This window comes from Phaethon aethereus, assembly GCF_964289735.1.
Source record: "Phaethon aethereus genome assembly, chromosome: 32".
Lineage (NCBI taxonomy): Eukaryota > Metazoa > Chordata > Aves > Phaethontiformes > Phaethontidae > Phaethon > Phaethon aethereus.
The window spans coordinates 514,393-535,335 of NC_138608.1; the positions used below are offsets into that span (position 1 = coordinate 514,393).

A 20,943-nucleotide genomic window follows, 5' to 3' on the forward strand; every position below is an offset into this window, starting at 1 on the left:
AAACGGAGAGGACGGGGCCGCCGGTCGTTCCATTGGGCGGAGCGGGGCACCAACCGGGAAGCCGGCGAGAGGCGGTGGCGGCCCTGCCGGGGCAGGCGGCGCTGGGACCCAACGCGGGGCTGGCGGCGGCTCCGCCCCCAGCGTGCGGCGGCGGGGCGGGGCCTTCCGGGGGCGGGGCACGTCGCGGGGCGGGCGCGGCGGCGGCGGCGGCGGCGGGGGGGGTGCTGCGGGCGCAGGGCCCTGTTGTGTGGGAGCCGCTGGGGCCGCGCCGCTGCCCGTCCGCGGCGGACCGGCCCCGCCGTCCCCCGCCATGGAGGACACGTCGCGGCTGCTGGCGGCGGCGCACGGCGGTGGGGTGACCCTACCCGGTGGAATCCCGCCGCCCCCTCCGCCCGCCGCCGCCGGGGATCCGGCTGCCGCGCCCCCCCCGGGGCCGCCGCCGCCCGCGCACCACGACACGGGCGACGTCCTGCAGCAGATCATGGCCATCACCGACCAGAGCCTGGACGAGGCCCAGGCCAGGTACCGGCGGGCCTGCGGCGGGCCCGGCCGCCGGGCGGGGAGGGGGCTCGGCGCGGCGGAGCGGGCCGGCGGAGCTGCTCGGTACCGGCCGCCTTCCCGCGCAGCCCGGCGCCGTGACTCAGCTCTGCGGGGGGGTGTGGGACGACACGACACCCTCGGCCCCGCCGCTCCGGTCGTTACCGGCGGCTGCGGCGAGGGGAGGCGGAGGGCAGCGGTCCCGCCGTCCGACCCTCCCGGGCGCGGCCGAGGCTCCGGCGGGGGAAGGGGCTTGTGGTGGGCAGTCGCCCTCCGGAGGCGGAAAGTTCCCCGTTTCCCGGTGTTTCCGTGTCTTTCCTCTCCCGTCTGCCGGGCAGCGCTTCGATACCCAACGCCGGGATGATGCCCGGGCTCCTCGTAATTAATTTTCTGACTCCTTCTTTTCCGTCGCATTCAAAAATCGCCCCGGCTGATCTCATCGCGGCCGTTACCCCGCTGGGAACGGGATTGTCCATGCCTGACGCCGGCCTGGAAGGGGAAAACCGTAAGCGGTGGCTGCCGTTGAGGGCCGAAGTTTGCTCAGGAAGGGAAAGCGAGAGGAGCTGGAGTCCGTCGAGCCCCTCGCGGCACGGGTGCGAGGGCCTCGAAGGGTTTCTCACCACCACCAAGAAGTTTCTGGCTAATCGTATTTAAAGGGAAAAAAATTACATTCGTTCTTTTCCCTGTCTTGTTGACTTCGTTGGGATGTAAATAATTATACGGCGAAAACAACCTGGAAGTCAATAGAATTCAGCATCTTCTGGCGTGTTCTCCTTGCCCCGGAGCTGCGTCTGGCCCTGATTGGCGCGGTGTAATTACACGTAATTACACGCTTTGCTTCCTCGGCGTGTGCGAGGTGGGCAGCCCCCGCCATGAGACGGTTTGGGAGAAGGTGGAGACTTAGAAAGCGGGTTTATAAAAATCAGCAAAATGGGTTTTCTGGCCCTTTTTCCTTCTTCTAGTTAACGCGGTGTTGCTCCTCCAGCTTGCCCCTCAGTTGGGTGTTGCACGCAGTCGCCCCTCCCTGCGTGCACCCCGATCGCTGCCATGCCAACAAAACCCTGCCAGGTTGTTTGGGGTTTTTTCCCTGATCTCTGCCTAAAATTTAGCTGCGTTTGGGTATGTCAGCCACTGGCATGCCGAGGCCACAGCGTTACCAAGGACAGGCATCAGATTCCTGATGGTTGAGTGGCTTATACGAATATAAGGAGAAACTGTGCGTTCTAAGAATGTCACGGTTTGGGTTTAAAGTCGACTTTTCCAGGTAACTTTCAACTCCAGCTTGTAGGGCAATGATATCTGCGAGCGGTGCTTGGTGTGGGTCACATGTAGGGCTATTGCTTCTTCCCAAAACTTGCGTTTTTCTTTTCTACCTGGTGCTGTATTTCAGAAACAACCACCCACAGCTCCTGTATAGATTCTATAGGTGTGGATTTGCCTGGGTGTTGCATAAGAGCTGCAGTTTTCTCTCACAGCTTCATATTTAAGATAATTTTGAGCGGAATAAATTTGTCAGGAACTTCAGTTTCAAGTAAGAGTTGAGGAATGGGCTTTGACAAATGGCTTGGCCATTGTTTAAACTAAATTACTTTAACATTGCGTTAGAAATCCTGTCAAGCCCTAGCTGAAGCACAGCAGGCTTTGAAGGCCCCCAAATTTGGTGGGTTTTCATGTATATATGCGTAAAAGAAGCTTTTGTCTTCTGGACAAGAAGTTTGTTGCGTTTACTTCGTCCTCCTTAAGAGGACTTGCTGCTGAGAAAGTAAAACTCAGGCCTGGTTAAACCCATTGCACAAGTGATACACAGATGGGAATCCGGGACTTCTCACACCTCAGTGACATGGCTTTATTTGCTGGGGATTACATTTATTCTTTGGTATTAAAAATGCATGTTGTTGTGTTTTGTGTGTATTATTTTAACGCCTCGTGAATGTCGGAGGGTTCTTTCAGTGCACACAATGAGAATATTTAAAATACAATTGAAAACTTGGCTGAAAGTTTCATTGAAGGGAAATTAATCTGCCAAGAATGAATTTAATGCTGTTATTAAACACATTATGTTATCACCTTAGTCTTCTTCATGAGGGTTAGTGGCCATATTAATTATGCAATTATCTCTGGGTCTAGTGTCTCTACTGCTTTGTACCTAAATGCTGCTTTTTAGACCCGGGTGGAGAGTACAGTCTGGAGGCTTGGAATTCATTTTCTCCCCCCCCCCCCCTGTTTTTTTCCCTCATCAGGCAAGGACAATAGACTCCACTAGGCTGTCTTCTCAGCTGCCTTTGTTCTCAGGCTGTTTGTCTTGGGGTTGATATTATCAAACATCTCTGTAGCTGAATGGGTTTTGTACCTCTTTCGGCCACGTCATGAAGGAACGTGGCCCATCGAGTTCAGCTTCTGTGAATTTTTGTTAAAAGCTTGGATTCTGGTACTAGCTGGCAGTTCAGCAGGAGCTGTAAGTGTTACGGGTTGAAGGAAGCCGAGCACCTGGATTTGCGCCGTTCCCAATAGCTGGAGAAGTGACTGGCGTGCAAGAATGAAGGCCAGTTTGTATTTATATAAAAAAACATATTGAAACCTAGCTATAAAGGTGATTTAAATATTACTTCTGAAATACAAAAGAGGTCACAAGAAGCAAGAGGGACTTTCTTTGACGCGTATGTTGCAGCTAGATACTTCTTTCCACTGACTTCCAGTGGAAGTTAGGCACCTAAGTGCTGGCTGCCCTTGAAAATCGGCAACTGCTAGGTAAAATCACCGCCCACCCTCCGTGGGAAACCTCAGCTCCCGCTTTTATACGGCACTCACCATACTTTAAGAGTGTTTTAAACTTGGCAAAAGATGTAATTCTCTGTTTTTATTAGACTTTAGGATGGATTCTGTGTTAATGGTGTAATTAACATTGCCTCTTCCTGGTGAGAAAGGGGGAAAAAAAGCGGCAAACACTGGAAGAGCTTCAAAAAGGCAATATTAGCACATGTGGTAAAACTTGTGCTAAAATGTTGTTAAATACAACCTGCTTTTCACTGGATCAGGTGGCCGCTTGTTGTGTGAGCTGGGCGAGTCAGTGAGTGGTACCTGTATTCTATGTTGTTCCCCGCTGTTCAGGATCTATATGCTCTAAACCCACTGTTTTTTTCCTACTTCTTTTTTTTGATTGATTTCATTATTAGATTTCATAGACACATACTAACTCAAGAAGGAACTTTTTATCCCCACATATAAAATACGCTTTTGTTAGAACTGAAGGTGCTTACAGTTCCCATAAGCGACGCAGAATTTTGAATTTTAAGACCCGCATATTTTTATGACAGTTTGCTCCTAGTGATGGCTGAGTATGGCACTTAAATGAAATATATCATCAGAACTAGCACATTTCTGTCTTAATCTTATGCGCTAACCTGCTATTACTGAAGCGTGATCCAGTTCCCTGTGAGCCGTGGCATCTCTTACTGCCTTTCCTGTTGGCGTTCACTCATTCTTTCTTCTTCTGTTTCAGAAAACATGCCTTGAACTGCCACAGAATGAAGCCTGCTCTTTTCAGCGTGCTGTGTGAGATCAAGGAAAAAACAGGTGCGTTGGTGTCTTTTCTGGCCTGAGCTTTCCAAAAAAACCCCACATTCAGTCACCAGCTCTGCTCTTATGTAATGTGGCCTGTATTTTCCCTGGTAGATTCTACAACTTAAGGCTATTTTTTTTGGCTGAATAGTCTTTCTGTAAGCTGGAAATTGTTTTGATGTGCTTTTATAATGCTGACAGTGTGCAGGTTTGCAGAAAACAACACTGTTTATTTAAGCAAGTGTTTTGGTTGTGTGTCTGTGAAGAATCTATAGGTTGGGTTATTTTGATGTCTGGTTAGATACCTAGAGAATTCTGAATTATGCTGCTATGTTGTTATGCTCTTTTTTTTTCCCTTTAAGGAATTGGTACCAAAACTGTGGTGGTAGTAGGAGTTCAAAGCTGACAAATAACTGTATTACGGAGAAAAAGAGGGAGTAAGGCAGAACGCTTGGGGATACTGGAAAACACAGAAGTAGCAGAAAGTGGAGTTGGTGATTATGGGGCTTTCTTCGAGGAACCTAAGCACTGGGGGCAAATGGATTTCGATTTTGAATTGCCCAGTATGTGCTCATACATGAACACTTAAGCAATGCCATTTGAATATCTAATTTCCATAAACTATAGTGAATTTGGATTTTTTTTTGAGAATAACTACTTTCATTATATGTAACTAAAATGGTGGTGGGTTTTTTTGGTTGTTTTTTTTTTTTTTTAAGTTTTAGTTGTATTAACATTTAACATCCTAAACCTACATTTCTATTATTTTTATAAAAGTGTATGGAAACTTGCAGTGCTTTCATTGTACTGCCAAGTGAGGGACCGTACCCTTCCGCCCTCTGCGGTGCTCTTGGCATCCAAGGCAGCTGTGAGGCAGACATTACGCGCTCATTTCTGGAGAGTTTGGTTGCATGTATTGCCTTCCCACGATAGCAGTTTGCTTCTGAAGAAAATCATCGTGGTAGTAAACGTGTGTGTGCTGTCTGGGTGTGCTTTTATGTCTGTCTGTCCTTCGAGGATTGCTGTCCTTAAAGAGGGTCTTTCATCTGTTTTTCCTTTCTACATTGAAAGCTGCCTTCTGTGTTTTATTGATTGAAACTGTGACTTCTCTCAGCTAAATACACTTGCAGGAACAGACTCTGATAGCACGGTTATGCTGGATTTGTTTTGGTCTCATAGGTTTTTGAATGTCTGATGGTCTGTCTATTCCTTATTTAAATTATGGGGAGCAGATGTTATGGCTTCAAGCAAACAAAAGCCTGGACATACTGTAGCACAAGGTTTTGGGCTTTCTTTGTGACCCAGGCACACAAGCTTCTTTTCTAGCTCGGAAATCAGGTTCAAACATGTTCCCCCCCCGCCCCCCATCTTTCTTTCGCTCTTTGTTGGAGCGCTAGTGTCGTTCACAATAGCTCAGGATAAGCTGTATGCCTTTGCAATGGGCAGCCAGCTGAAAGGTGCTGAAAAATTCTCCCCAGTCATGTTTATTAATTCAAAAGAAATTACAAATGACTCTTACTGAAATAGATTTGGCAACACTTAATATTTTCTTCAAGCCCTGGGTTTGCCCCCCTGCCCCCCCCAATGATTTTAATTTTTTTTAATTTAAAACTAGTTATGGGAAAAACAGGTATTCTATTTTCAAATCTTAAATACCTGCCTGGAGCATACGTAGCTATTTGAAGAGGCATCTAATCCAAGAAAGCCCACTTGGTTTTTTGGGAACTCACAGAAGCATTTGAGGCGTTTTTAATTTGTGCAACAAATAGGCTTTTTGTTTTGGGTTATACTTCAGATACGATTCAAGGTATACAAATTGAAACGTGGCATAATTCCATCTTAAAATCAGAAATAACATCTGTAGTGTTAACGATGCCTGCTTTTGGTGCTGAATATGAAATTTCAGAGTTTATCTTCTCTGCTGATTATACCGTGCTGGGAAGACAGTAGTCTGTGATGGGCTTCAGGCCCCTTGGGGCAGGGAAAGTGTATTTCTACCCACTTTTGTGGAACACACTGCACAGTGAGACTCTTATTGTGCGTTTCTGGCCTGTGGTGGGGAACGTGTTTCTTGCAGCACTGTAACATGGACTACCGCTTTTTATTGTTTCTTGTGGTTGCTAGCTGCAACCTCTGTCCGTCCTTTAATGTGCCGGCACTTGCTTGGGTTAATTCAACGGGTACCTTTTCATTCGGTTATCAAACTTGGCAAGCGGCGTGGCCGAAGAACATGCTTTCTCTTTGTTGCTGAGTTTGTTGACACTTTTACATAGCTGAGTCTTGTTCCTCGGCACTCGGAGCCCCGCTGGCTTTTGTCTTCTGCTCCCATTCGCTTTCTCTCTCCCAGCGTGCGAGACTCTCTCTTGGATTTGGAGAAAGCGTTCCAAGGGACAGTGCTTTGAGACATCCTCTGTAGCGGGATGTTTGGGAGGCTGGTATCCCCACAGAGGACTGCTAACTGAAAAATGGGGTGTCGTGTGGGTGAAAAATCTGCTTGGTAGTACACGGGGGTGTGTGGAGGTGTGTGTTATTTTGGCAGCATTAAGAAGTAGTTCAGAAGGGGTTTGTGGTGGTTTTAGGTGGCCTGCTATTAAAAAAATATGCTCCTGCCTTCTCACCTAACAGTTTGATTTCGGACTGTCAAATTGAGGAAACCCTTTTGTCTGAACAAAACATCAGGAGTCAGTATTTACCCTTAGTTATAGGATAAATATTTGCAAGTGTAACATAGGTGATGGGATCATCTGGGAAACAGAGAGATGCGGACAAGGAGGGGTGCAGCTCCAGCACCCGCCTGCCTACCTTCTTCCATTCTCCGTGGGCGTTTTGTACTTCATACAGTATAGGCTCTTCATTTCTGGCCCTAACGTGTCAGATTTTGGTTCTAACTTTGTGTATTCTATACCAAATAGACACATTTATCGTGCTGTTCTTGCTCTATCGTGTGTTATCATTCGTTGCTTTGAAGGAAAATCTGGAAAGGAAGGCAAGTCTAAGCAAAGTGTGCATCACTTATTTTGGTACCAGGGATCTTGTACAGTTCATTACAGAACTGCAAATCTTTAATTAATGAGATGTAAATATATTGTAATGATTGCATTTGCATACTGAGTGAGGCTTCAGCACCTTAGGTTCTGATGTATTTAATTAAAGATTAATTAGAAATGATGGGAATTTCATTTTGCTTAGTATAATTATTTTACATATTTGATGAATATCTGGTAGGTGATGTGCCAGAGAATGCACAACATTATGTTAGTACAGCTGACGGGAGGGACTCTTCAGGCTTATTGAGCCAGTGTTGGGTTTTTCTTAAACATCCATGAAAGTGATGGATTGTGAAGGATTTTACTGTTACGCAAGGACTTTCTAAGTCATGCTTAAAACACTGACTATGTCATAACTGGTTATGCCATAACTCCAGTCTCTTAGCATCTTGACTGAAAGCCTTGGGTACCAAGAGAGTTGCTATATGTTCTTAAGCTTTTGTGGGAACTGCAAAAATTTGATGGCCAAAAGGCTACCGAGAGAGGCAAGCATTCTAGAGAAGCGTTCTCCTGGGAAGATGCCGCTTATTACCTACTGGGAAGCCAGTAGGTAATAAGCGGCATGTAAGGACAGGCATATGTAACATGGTGGTATTGATCGAGATGCTTTTCTTTACTATGGTAAGTTTTTTTTTTTTCCTCCTCTTTTATTTGTTTTTTTATTTCCTTTGGAATGCTGGTTGTTTAATGAAATCTAGTCCTTCCAGAAGCCACGCAGACTGCAAACTTCTGCTGGCATAATTTTCAGGACTGTATGCAGAAATGGGTGACGCCTGACCCACAACGCATGCCAAAAGCTTGCAGGGTAGATGCAGCTACCGTGACAAAACCCCTAACGGCACAGCATGTACTTCTGGAATTGCTTTTACCAGACTGTCAAAAGAGAGTTGCAGGAGCCTGTGCGAGCGCAGCGTTCCTGCGGTTGCGATGGTTTTGCTCTCCCATGCGCCATCTTTTGAGATTATCAGCTCTGGAAGGTTGGTAGGTGAACAACTGCAGCTCTTGTACTTGGAAGTAGGATCTGGCTGCTACCTGAAGCAAACACAGATACTAGGAGCAAAACTGAAGTTCAAGCAAAAAGTATCCATTCCCGGAGATGATGTCTGTGATTTAAAAATAGTATCTGTGGCAATGATTTCTGTAGGACTTGTGTTTTAACCGTCACATATATTAAGATGCAGTAATGCCGAAAGTTTAAGCTCAACCTGATGGAGCGGGTTGAACAGACTGAGCTTCTTGCACTCATTGAGTCTTAAGTCTGTTCACCTTTGAAAGAGTTTATTAAATAAAAGTTTGAACTACTAGGTTGGAAATGCAGTTTACGATATGTTGATAATAGTTAACTCCTTTCTAGTTTCTTGTGACTTGCTAGAGCCGGCCGACCAGATTCTTCCCTCGAGACTGGGAAGGTGCTTTATACATGCTTTTCAGCAGTCAACTTGAGATGAGCTTATGTGTAATTGATGATAACTAATGTCTAATTACCATAATTAGACAAGTGACATAAAATTAAGCTGCAGCTGGGAGCTTGACTTCAACATGAGGTGCTCTGATATGCATCATAATGTGCATAAAAAGATGTTTGGCAGAAGCACATTCGAATGAGACAGTGACACCAAAATATCTATTGCACTGAATCCAAATAGTTTAATGTGATTTTTATTCAAAAAGACTAAAAGCAAATGGCCATTGCTGAACTCTCTGCTGGGTCTCCTGGAAAAAAGGAGAACTGGTGATTTTTAAAAACAAAAAATCAACAAAAAATCCTTTTTTTCTGCGTTTCATTTCTTGTAACGTTCATTCAGTAAAGGGTGTGTGTAAAAAGGTGCTAATTTTTATTCCATGATGAGTTAGAAAAGCCACTAACTTCTTAAATAGTCAACAGTTTCCTCTCTCATTGTCTTAGCTTGAGTTCAGCAGTTACCCACGTACTACGTTATAGCTACGTTTGCCTTACCTTTTTCCACTTGCAAAAAGATGGGGGATGTTCTGGAAAAGACCGAATTGCTGTGACAGACCAAAGGTCTGCAGCCACTCCAAAGCTCTCTTCAGATGTTGTAGTAATTTCTGTACAGCCTGCAAAATGCAAAGTTCAGCTATGTGATTGTAAGTTTAGCCTGCTTGCGTGTTTAAAATTTTTATTGATTTTTTTTTTTTAGATGAGCTATTCTTTTGCCTAGGAAATGCTGAAAATTATTATAAATGCGTATGTTTAATGTCTCAGTACATACACATTGTTCTCCTGCCCTCTCAACAAGCGATCATTTGTGTTTATCTTTGGTAGGGAACGTAATAGCCCGTTAACCTGCCAATTACAATTTAGAAAAGGTCATTTAAATTTTGTAGCTTCACAAGGTTGAGACCAACTGTTCATCCAACTAAAATTGTCTAGCAATTAAAAGCAAATTAAAAGCCAAAAAGTTGTTGGCATTTTTTGTATGGACTCAACATCTTATGAGTTCTTACGTTTTTTAAAAAAGGAAGCTCATAATAAATTGTAAAAAAAATTTGGGAAATTAAGTTTTTAAAATAAATCTGTTTGGAATCAAACTTGAATAATCTGAGCATATAGACTGCTGCAGTCTGGGTTTGTTGAATACAAGCTTAAGGAAACTGGCTTGCGGTGCATTTTTTTCATGTCGTTTCAGATTTTGATAGATTTTTGAATAGATTAGAATAGATGTGAAAATTCAGCACTGTTACGACTTCAGTTTGTAGCCTGCTGCTGTACAGTATGGTTGTATCATGGCATATAAAGCAGATGAGGTGAAGCTCACACCTTGTGTACAGATTCCAACGGGTTCTTGCACTAGCGTGGTGTTCGTTTCCTTCTCTGGACTTGGAGGCACAGCAGTTGTCCCAGCGGCTCAGGCCTTTTGTCCGTCACCATAGTCTGTCTGCACAAGCTAGAGCTGAATGCTGTTGAGGACCGTGCAAGGAGCCAGGCAGCAGGCTGATACAGGGGCATCTGCTCTGTAAGAACCTCGTTCTAATTTTTACAGACCTCTAAAATAATTTCCAAATCTACTATGAACTAGTATGACCCCCTGATCTGCATGCATCTGAAAACTTGCCTTGCGTCTTGGTGTTTCTCGATCCGAACAATGTCCTCTTTGTTCTGATGTGTCGCACTGTGGCTTTGTTAAACGCTTCCTTATTGTTTTTCTTGAGCTCAAGACCTGCTAAAACCTCTGAAGAGCGTTTAAATGCTTTGCCAGAATTGAAGTGGATGCTCTTTCCTGGTTCGGAAATAATCTTTTGATTCCCTCTTTATATTTATCTAGTGTTAAGTATTCGCGGTATTCAGGAAGAAGATCCCCCAGATGCTCAGCTAATGAGACTAGATAACATGTTGCTGGCAGAGGGTGTCTCCGGGCCCGAGAAAAGAGGAAGAGGAGGACCGATGGCTGTAGCAGCAACATCAGGTGGCTGTCCAAATGACAATAGCATTGAACACTCTGACTACAGGGCCAAGCTGTCACAGATCCGACAGATATACCACTCTGAGCTAGAGAAATATGAACAGGTGATCTTTCTGCATGGAAGAGTTTTTATCATCTCAATTAAAAATAACCGTTTTTTCTTTGGTGTCGGTTTTAAGAACAGAACAGGAGGTAATGAATCCAGGTGAACGCGAGTATATCAAATTGAGTTGAAAAGTTATCTCAGTGTTACAGAAGTAAGGTGAAGATAGAGGGACTGGACATCAAACTAAAGATAATAAATGTCTCGTTTATCTTTGTTGCCGTTTTTTAAAAGTAAATAGAGTAAAGCTGAAACATGGAAACTCCTCTAAAGTTTTTGGATATATATTCTTGTTGGGGAAACGAATTCTAGGGTATTCTATTGTTTGTCGATACAAATGTGTGTATTTTCAGGCCTGCAGTGAGTTCACCACCCACGTTATGAACCTGCTTAGGGAACAGAGTAGAACAAGACCAATTTCACCAAAAGAAATAGAGCGCATGGTGAACATAATCCACGGCAAATTCAGCACCATCCAGATGCAACTGAAGCAGAGCACATGTGAGGCAGTAATGATCCTGCGTTCACGCTTTCTTGACGCAAGGTACGAGAAAACACGATCTAGCGATAACAGATGTTTAAGCCTGAACTACTTTTCTTGCCTGATGCCAGTGACTGTGTAAGAAATCTCAAGTCTGTCATTCCCAGTGTCGATCTCGTTTAAATATTAAGAATTTGCCACCTGTTATGCCTGCTTTGACATCAACATCTATTTAATTCCACTCAATTCTTACATTTTCCTTCAAACCAAATGTATTTTAGAGGGGGAAAAAAACGAGGTACTCTGTCCAGTCTACTCTATAGCACCATTTAAATAGGAATAACTAATGTTTTTCCAGGCGTAAACGACGTAACTTCAGCAAACAGGCAACAGAAGTACTGAATGAATATTTTTATTCGCATCTGAGTAATCCTTACCCCAGTGAAGAGGCCAAAGAAGAGCTAGCAAAGAAAGGTGGCATCACAGTTTCACAGGTATGAAGTGTTTTATTGGGAATTGAGTGACTTTTTTTTCTTTTCATCAAATAATGTATTTGGTTTTTTTCCCCCATAGTTAGCAAGAGGCTTCAGTCACTGGTACTTTAAATGGGATTTAGGTTATTCTGAAGTGTTTAGTAATAGGTATTTTCTCCTTGAAGCCTAGTTTAAAATGTCTCCTTTGCTGGTAACTTGCGAATATAGTGGAAAACGTAATAATTTGATCAAATGCTTAACAGCGATATATGCCTCCAGGTTTCCAACTGGTTTGGTAACAAAAGAATTCGATACAAAAAAAACATGGGGAAGTTCCAGGAAGAAGCTAATATTTATGCCGCAAAAACAGCAGTGGATGCAACTAATGTCGTGGCTCAAGGCAACCAGGCAAATTCTCCGTCTACACCAAATTCAGGTGAGCGAGAGTGCCGTGAAGAGTCTGTCTGCTTGAAAGATGGTGATTGAAATGGTCATAGGATTTCTTTTTCTTTTAAATAATGTAATACTCACTAAAGAACCATTTTTGGTGGGTTTTATTTCTCATTAAAAGATGTTCTTTTTTTTTCAGCTTCCTCTGGCTCTTTTAAGATGACAAATTCTGGAGATTCGTTTATAAACTTGCAGTCATTGACTTCCTACCAGAGCTCCCCAGTGGGAGGCAATGTGCAGTCGCAGGTCAGTAAGGGAAAAAACCCACAAAAAACATACTTTCAGCAGTAACGTAAATGTTGAAATTCCATTTCTCTGTCCTTTATACGGTATGAACAGGTTGCCCAGGGAGGTTGTGGAGTCTTCATCCTTGGAGATATTAAAACCCCAGCCTGCTCTAATTGATTCCGCTTCAAACGGGCGGGGTGGATTCCACAATCTTGTTTTTATTTTTTTAAAGTAGATTCTCTTAATACCAGATAGAGATGGATTTTTCTGGCTCTTGCATCCCAGCCAGTGCTGGCCAGAAATGACTAGGGTCAAATTTCTCAAACGAGTCAAGAAACAAACCTGCTCAAATGTTCCTCTTGGAACTGGAACTTTCTCTTCCAGAATTAACTTGATACCTAAATTAACCTACTGTTATTCTTCTATCCCTTTAAATTTACATTAATGAATCGATTTTCTCATTTTAGAGCTAGTCTGTTCCATATAAGTAGAACTTTGCTTAGGATTCATGGTTAACAGTACTGTTAAACTCATTTTAAGCTTTCTGCTGAATTTCTAAATCCATCTGAACTGCATAAAATTGGTTGCTCTGTCATAAAAGCTATAAGTGATAGGCTCTAATTCTGCTTGATAATGAACGAGCTAGGTATAGCTCAGTTAATAGCAAGAACTACAGAGAAGGCTTGTCTTCCTGCAAGAAAACCTGCCCCTTCTTCAAGGAATTTTTTGGCCCAATAGATCTGTACCATGTCCTACTGCATTTGTTAACTTGACTTTTTATCCTCATTGTTCTCATTGTGTGGGATCTTGTTCTAGATGGATTCCTTGCATCATGTCATACACCAGACAGGAAGATATGACACAATTGTGGGGAATCCTTTGTATACGACGCAGCGCATAGATGTAAGATGTACTGAGGTATTACTTACTAGAAACACAGATTCTGCCAGAGATTGGTTAAGGATCTGTGAATAAATGTTGATTTTTTTTTTTTTTTTTTTTTTCCTGTCTGATGTGGGTATAGGAAAAAGCTGGAAAAGATGTCATTTAATACACCAGCCTTTCCCTCTCAGAGACTTGATTTAAAATTCTGGCTTTGGTCACCAGAAAATTCGTGCACTTCAGTTAATTCTTGCCCTAAGGAGATGGCACTAGGAATAAGAATAACACCCTAAAATCTCAGCAGGGGGAAGAGGTTTTACGGGGTATTTGTGGACTGTGCTTTGCCAGAGCCGATACGTAGTTATTTCCTTTCAAAAGCACTGTCGCTGGGAAGATATAAACATAGAAAGGCATACTTTGTGGTCTGCAAGTAGTTTCTTAAAGATTTAATGAAAACATATATTTATTCTCCCTTCAGGCTAATGGCAGCTGGCAGGATGCTACCACCCCTTCATCAATCACTTCACCTGCTGGAGACCCTGGAAGTGTTAATTCGGATGCGTCTAATTAAGTTTTTAGGACCTATTGATGAGAGGAAAGAGGTCATTAGTGTAATTTGTCAATGTTGCTCTTTTGCCAATACTATTGTTTATACAACTTGACACACAGCTAATTACCTCAGAAAAACCCCTGGAACCAATAGAAGATTGTGATTACAATGATACCTCTCTACCTCTCAGCCTCACGCAGTTGAGTTCTTTTTACTTATGCCCATTGGGATGTGACATTGTTTTAAAAGAACTTGCTTCATTTTCCTAACCAAATTCATTTTTTTAAATATGGATTTTATGGTAAGAATCTGAAAGTGTTTCTTCTAGAACTTGGCGTTTGTCTCAAGTTTTACAGCTTATGAAAATTGACTTATTTTAATTTCCATGAAGTTTTTTACTATGAAATTTCTGTTCTAGTTGATAGCTACTAACAGTTATACCCCCTGTATTGTAATTGTATGCGTTCTCTGTATTGTAATTTTGTATAGGAAAATAAGCTTTTCTTAACTAGAATTCATTCTGAGCTACTTAATCAGAACGTTGCTTTACCAAAACTCTCACTGGACTTTGCTCTCGGGTAGGACCTTCCATCCTGTGTCATTCCACGTAATTCTAATTTAATGTCTAGTGAAGAAAGAAAAACCCAACAACGGAACCACCTGACTTCCCCATGGAAAATAGGTTTTTGTGCATTTCTGCAGCTGTTAACACAGAGTCCACCCCTTTCAGTTGAGATTTTATCAAAGATAATAAACTTCCAAAGCCTTTTTTTTCCCTTTTCCTCTTTTTTCCCCCCCCCTGCTTTTTCCCTTCCTGCCTTTCCTCTCAGCTTTCCTCACCTGAGCTCCGACCCGGCGGGGCTCCCTGAGGCGCTGAGGGCGGGAATTCGGAGGCGCATGGGGCTCCTGCGCATGCGCCTGGCGGCGGGCGGCGCCTTCCCGCCGTGCCCCGCGCCCAACGGCCGCTGCGGGCGCGCGGGGCCGCCATGGCGGAGCGCGCGGCGAGGGCCTGCGGGGCGGCGGGGAGCTCCGGGGCGGCCGCCACCCCACCGCGGCCGTCTGGAGGGTCGGAGGAGGAGGTGAGCGCTGCCGGGGGGGCCCGGCTCGGCTGAGGGGGCGGCGGGGACGCCTGGCTGCCAGCCGCCTAACCGTTTTTCCCCTCAGCGTTCCGCCGGCGGAGCCCGCCCTGCGGCCGAAGGTGTAGCGTCAGGTAAGGGCGGCCGCGGGCGGCGAGGGGCGGCGGGCCCGGGAGGCGGGGAGGGCTGGGGGTTGCCGAGCATCACCGCCTCGGCTGCGCCCTCCCCCCGGAGGGGGCCGTCCCGGGGCCCGGGAGAAGGAGGGGAGAACCGGAGGCACCGGCGGTCTGGGGAGGCTGAAGGGGTGACCCAGCCATCGCACCTCGGCGCTGCTGTTGCTCCGAGCTAGGAAGCAAAGCGCAAAGAACAGGGAAAGACCCGTTCCTGTCTTTCTACCCTGCTAATGGGTTGATGGTGTCTGTTTTTCTCAGATCCTGACCCTGGAGAAAAAAAAGCAGCTCCTGAGCAATTCCTAAAGCCACCTGGTGTAACTGCTGTTAGCAAGAAGAACATCAGTCCCCGTGAGACGACTGGAGCAGCTGTGAGGAAAAGATCCCATGGAAGTCCTAGCCTCAGGAAAAGCCCCCTCGGACCTAGTCCCAAGAGGCTGTCTCCCTGGAGGAGCAGTCCCAGGAAAGACCATACATTTAGTTCCTTTAACTTGTCCCCCAAACCACTCATCACCACTCCGCAAGCCAAGCGTCGTTCTTGGTGTCGTTCGAGCCTGAAGGGGACAAAACGCCGAAAATCTCTGCCTCCTGTTCACCAAGATATCACTGGTACATGCCCCACTTCTTCCCTTTGTCAAGCTCGCTCTCAAAACTTGTAGGGCAGCCTGCAGCAAGCTGAAATTTGATTTCATGGCACAACCTTTAGGGTGACTACAGTCTAACGGCGTTATTCCTAACTGGCAGCCACTGACATCAGTGTTGGCAGTGGTCTTGGAGGGCCAGGTGCCTGAGGAGAAAAGGAAGTGCTGCATTAATGGCTTCTGTGGACCATTGGGTTGCAGTCTCTGCCTTTTTACTTCTTGTGGCTGAGCCTGAAGCGTGACTTTTCCTTGTTAGGAACTCTGTTTCTCTCTTCTCCTTGCTCCTTTCATATCCTGCAAACCGCACTCCTATACAACAGCTTTTAGTGTCTTTAAGGAACATTTCAGCCATTTGCAGCTTGATGTGAATTTAATTGTTCTTACATCATTTTGTTCCTGATTTTTCAGAATTAAGCAAATCAATTAGCCTGGATCTGCCAGAGATAGACCGGCTTTCTATGCTGTTGTTATCCAGTTTCCAGGTAAGGTACTCTCTCTCAGAAGTGAATTATTTTTCTTTTATCTTTCTTCTGGCACTAATTGTACGCTCTGATTTGTATAACAGTTGTGAAATACGGGCCGGGGGGAGAAGAACTTTCTCCTTCAGTAACGAATCCTCCCACAAGCTTTGTCATACAACTTGGGAATGTGTGCCCATGTCCTGGTTTCAGCCAGGATAGAGCTGGTTTTCTTCACAGAAGCTAGTGTGAGACTATGTTTTGGATTTGGGATGAGAAACTGTTGATAATGTGCTGATGTTTTGGGTTGTTGCATCCAGCCAAGATGTTCTTTTCTATCTTTTCTTAGTTTTCTGCACAGAAGCTCGAACACATCTTGAAGCAGACTGACGGCTTTAGCCCGGAGGCTTTCAAAGCTAACGGTATGGTGTGATACATGCATCGCCAAGTGAGGGGAATCCTGAACGTAAAAATACTGACCCTTCCCTAGCATCTTCTCAAACTGAAACCAGCTGTCTTCCAAAAGGGCGTGGGTGCAGCCAAAAATATGGGAAGGATGTTCTTAAGATGCTCTGCATGACGGCAGTTTCTGGGAGGGAAGGCGAATGGACATGCTGAAGTAAACCATGGCCACAGCAATGAGTGGCCTTTAGAAACAATGTAAGGAAGAACTAGAATGCTTTCTGACAGGGAATCAGAGCCGTATCTGCAGGTTAGGAAACAGCTTTGCCTATAAAAATACTAATAAACAGTGGGTACAAGCGTTGTTTTATCCTGTTTTCTTTTGTCTTCGCCTCCAGTGCACTCGCTTTCAGAAGACCTGAAGCGATACGTGCAGAAGTTGAAACGAGACGGAACACTAAAGAGCTGCGTGGAAGACCCTAAAGGGTAAGGACTCTCCACGCTCATCCCCTGTGGAGTTTTATAATAATAAAGTAGTTGTTATTATTTGGGATTTGCTTTATGGCCTGCCCCAGTCATCTAAACTTGCAAAGAGTAGACGCGTTGCCTGTGGGTATAAGGATTTTTGGGGCTGATTTCACTGTGCTGGTTCTCCAGTGATTATTCAGAGGTGCATTATCTTTATTGAGGAGATCAAGGAGACTTTTCTCTTTCGTATTCTGCAATTCTAAGCATTCCCCTATATCATGCTGATGATATCCTGTGCTTTAGGGTTTTACTGGACTCTGCTTTGGATGAGTCGGTGGCCCAAGTTAAGGAGTACATGGCCAGGTAAGATCGACTGCGTGCGTGGTCCGAGACTCAACACCAATACAGGTTTGGACGCCTCTTCCTAGAGGGTATTCTGGGTGTATTTAATCCTTTAGCTGTTTTTTCTATGAGTCTGCACTGTAGTTTAGCTTTTACGGAGGGATGCTCTGGGATACAGACCTGCCCTCCTCTCGCTCCGCAGGTTCGCTGCTGAATGTCAGTCCTGGGATCAGCTCTTGCTGCGCTACCAGGAAAGTGCTGAAGAAATGTCCAGGTGCGGATTGTTACAGCTTCAGTACCAGCTGTAAGATGTGAAAAGGAAAGGAAGGGTCAAAGCCTGCTTCAAATGATGCCTAACAGATAAGTGACTTGTTTTGCAGGCAGCTGGAGGAATGCAAGAGGAACCAAGGACAGGCAGAGCCTCCGAATTACCTCCAGACATCTCAGGCCCAAGTCCTCTGCAGCAAACCGAATTACCAGAAGGTCCTGGATGACCAGGGGGAGGTCTTGAGCTGCATGGAGCTTGTGGTGAGTTGCTTTCAGCTGGTTGAGGGGAAAAATATTCTGCCTTGGGTAAGAATTTAGTGATTTTTTTTTTTTTTTTTTTTTTTTTGGCTGGTGTAGCTCGACGAACTGCAGCAGGCGGTGAAGCTGCTGGAGGCCTTCAGCGAGGACAGCCGGCAGTACCTCCGCGGCCTGTCGGAGCAGCTCGGTAAGCGGGAGTCCCTTGCGGGGGCGGTGTGGAGGCCCCCCTAGGGTTCGTTAACGAGAGTTTTTCCCTCGTTCCAGCCACGAGGACCTTCCGGCGGCTGGAGAACTCGCCTGTGCGCAAGCTGATCACCGCCCCGCTGAGGAAGCCGCTGCCCCCGGAGGGCTGAGCGGGGTGGGGGGCTGCGGGCCGCGCTGTCGGTGCTGCTGTCAATAAAGGCGCTGCGCTCTCGGTGCCCGGTTACTTCCCCACCCCGCGCTTCCGCGTTTGAAGGCGCTTTGGCGGGTCCGTCGCCGCTTAGTGGCCGGCGCGCATATCGCTCAGAGCGCGCCAGCCAATCACCGCAGCTGCAGTCGTGCGCGGCGTAATGGCTGCTCAGCAGCGGGGGAGGGGGGCGGTGCTCCGCCACTCCCGGGGCGGAAGCGGCGGCCATGGCGGCTGCGGCGGAGGCCCCGCTCACCGGCGTAGCCTGGGCCGCTGCGCCCGAGGCGGCTCCCGCCGGCTGGACCGCGGTGGGCGCCGGGGACGGGGGGTGGGGGGTACTGCCGCCTGATTCCAGCGAGGCCTGACGCTCTCTGTGCCCGCAGATCACCGTTACTGTGGAGGGCGCGGCGGCCAACCTGGGCAAGGGTTTCGGGCACAAGGGCGGCGGGTACCTATGCGTGAGCACCGGCGGAGCCCAGGTGCGGGGCGGAGGGGGCCGGGGAGGGCGGGCCAGGCCCGCAGGGGAGGGCCCCGGGGTCGTGCCGCCTTCCGGTACCGAGGTCCCGTCCCGTACAGGCGGCTCCCGGGCCCGTGGTGACCGACGTGCAGGTGCTGAGCGACCGGAGCCCCCAACCCGCCGGCTACACCCGCGCCCCCGAGTTCCCGGAGCCCCGTAAGTGCCTCCCCCGCCCTAAAAGACCAAGCCCCGGGAAGGGGAGGGGTGGCGGCGGGCCCCGATGCCCAGCGCCCCCGTCCCCGGTCGTGTGTTCCCCAACTCCCCGCAGGGACCGTCGTTTCTCGGAAAAAACGGGTGTACGTGAAGCTGCTGCCGCCGGATGCCGCCGAGACGGCTGTGTTCGACATCAAGCTGAGCTCCAAGAGCAAAGCCCTCCCGCACTACATGAAAATAGGGTACAATACATGAAAATGCAGTAAAATACAGGGAAATCCCACCCGCGGGTCTGGCCCTAAAGCCTGGTGGGTTTGGGTGTTTTTGTAGGGAAATAGGGAGTTTTGCCATCTGGTGTAAAAAAGGGCCAGTTTTGAAATCCAGCCCCGAGCCGCGGAGGATCAGCGCAGGCCTGAGGCAGCTCTCGCTCCAGCCCCCCGACTCGGCCCAGAAGTACGTACGCGCTTAATTTTTTGTTTCCTTTCCCCCCCCCAGTCTTACCTGAACCATTCTGGGACTGGGAGTAACTCCTTCGCTTGCTGGTGCCACCTCGTGGTTTCCATTGCCCTGGTCTGGGGCTCGTCGTCGTGCTGGTGCCCGAGCATCTCGCCTCCAGCCGGTAATTACTTGTGCTCTGCTGCAGGTCAGCCGTGGCTCGGTGCAGCATCAGACGTGCTTCTCAGCACGAATCTCGGTACGACACCTCCAGCATCTACGGCCTCTCGGGTAAATTGTTTCTTCATCTGGAACCAAACGAGGAAGCTGCATAAAGCAAGCAAATCCCTCTCTAAGGGGTACTTTAAAATAAAAATATAAGCTCATAGTTGGCCCGTGCACAACTGTTTCTGCACAGTTGTTCCCTTTAAAGACCAGAATTGAGCTAAATTTTGAGAGGAAGGTTTTCTTAAAGACTTCTCCCTTCCTGGAAGTTACTCCTTGCTTGAATTAAACGATGTCACTGACATCTTTGCTCAACTCTTCTCTGGGTGCTAAGGTGTCCCCTTCTGCTCATCTGCTTTATGCAGTAATTAAGTAATTGTGTGCTTTCAGAGCAGCTCCTTTGATGTTATTAAAGAATCTCTCGCTTCTCTTCCCAGCTATGGATGGAGTGCCTTTCACACTACACCCCCGATTTGAACGCAAGCTCAGTTCTGGCAGTAATGTGAGTCATCTTTTAAGCTGCTGTTCTTATGCTGCCTCATAACTAGTCTTAATTAGAAATTTTTATGTCTTCTTTTAGGCTATCCTTGCAGACCTGACTGTTAAGTCACTTGCTGATATCGAGAAAGAGGTAAGTGGGCTGCTTTGGACAGGCACCTCTTTTGGGGTGGACAGTGGTTGTATTCTGAATTTCTCAAATGCCAGTGTCTTGTCTTGACCCAGTGTTTTTTGTTTTCAGTACAATTATGCTTTTGTAGTTGAAAGGACAGCAGCTGCCAGGCTCCCACCCAGCATTTGTTAGCACTGGAGTCTACCTCGAATATGTAAACTGCAGTACATCCAGCTGGGCTGAGCTCCTCTCTCTCAGATTAAATTTTATAGTACCTGAAGAAATGCAATTGATACCTGATTACAGAAATTGCTTAGGGGAAAAAAATAAATGTTTCTCTTCTCACCTGCCAAAAATATTTTTGTAATGGTTTTGAAATAGGGGGCTTCAGGGTTGGCACGTAGAGCAGCACAACACATAGTTGTTCTTGGCTGCGTTTGCTCTCCTACGCTTTGGCAACACTCCAACTATTTTTTTTCCTGAACGTTACCTCCTGCCAGGGTGGTTATAGTGTTTCTGTGGTGTAAAAACTCCTGCCCCTCAGCCTCACCTTTAGTTTGTTGCTGTTCTACTCCTGCACTCAGTCCCATCGTCTATCAAAAACATCACAAAGCTTTCAGCCCCACAAAGGAAGTTCCAAACACATTTCAAAATACATCGATTCTGATTTTAGTTACCAAATTCTGTAAACGTTTCCTTAAACGTTAGGGCAGTACAAAACTCCCAACAGTTGGTGGTACGTCCTGGAAACATTAAAAAGTCAGGTCTTGTTTCACAGAGGTGGTTTCCACATGGTCTGGAA

The 20,943-nt window shown here is 46.5% G+C and overlaps 3 protein-coding genes across 4 annotated transcripts; all 3 read left to right on the top strand.

The window, feature by feature from the left end:
* Positions 1-310: 310 nt before the first annotated feature.
* PBX4 (PBX homeobox 4) lies at positions 311-14,039 on the top strand (the record flags this gene model as incomplete). Of its 2 annotated transcripts, none has more annotated exons than XM_082012181.1 (9): positions 311-522; positions 4,037-4,110; positions 10,427-10,668; positions 11,021-11,211; positions 11,507-11,642; positions 11,901-12,057; positions 12,211-12,317; positions 13,116-13,217; positions 13,660-14,039. In XM_082012181.1, 9 exons carry the CDS (start codon positions 311-313, stop codon positions 13,750-13,752), a joined length of 1,314 nt encoding a protein of 437 aa, XP_081868307.1. In that variant the 3' UTR covers positions 13,753-14,039. The 2 variants fall into 2 exon arrangements, with proteins under 2 accessions (XP_081868307.1, XP_081868308.1); XM_082012182.1 differs by having other exon boundaries at positions 13,116-13,202.
* A 678-nt stretch (positions 14,040-14,717) lies between these two features.
* On the top strand, positions 14,718-18,388 carry DSN1 (DSN1 component of MIS12 kinetochore complex; the record flags this gene model as incomplete). The annotated part of the gene is made up of 11 exons (XM_082012161.1): positions 14,718-14,810; positions 14,896-14,941; positions 15,239-15,586; positions 16,027-16,100; positions 16,426-16,498; positions 16,877-16,964; positions 17,250-17,309; positions 17,491-17,562; positions 17,669-17,834; positions 17,913-18,000; positions 18,078-18,388. The coding sequence occupies 11 exons, from the start codon at positions 14,718-14,720 to the stop codon at positions 18,164-18,166; spliced, it is 1,197 nt and encodes a 398-aa protein (XP_081868287.1). The 3' UTR covers positions 18,167-18,388.
* Positions 18,389-18,428: 40 nt separating this feature from the next.
* On the top strand, positions 18,429-20,449 carry MVB12A (multivesicular body subunit 12A; the record flags this gene model as incomplete). The annotated part of the gene is made up of 9 exons (XM_082012189.1): positions 18,429-18,509; positions 18,585-18,680; positions 18,778-18,874; positions 18,987-19,113; positions 19,202-19,324; positions 19,515-19,597; positions 19,969-20,033; positions 20,112-20,162; positions 20,271-20,449. The coding sequence occupies 9 exons, from the start codon at positions 18,429-18,431 to the stop codon at positions 20,331-20,333; spliced, it is 786 nt and encodes a 261-aa protein (XP_081868315.1). The 3' UTR covers positions 20,334-20,449.
* Between the last annotated feature and the right edge of the window lie 494 nt (positions 20,450-20,943).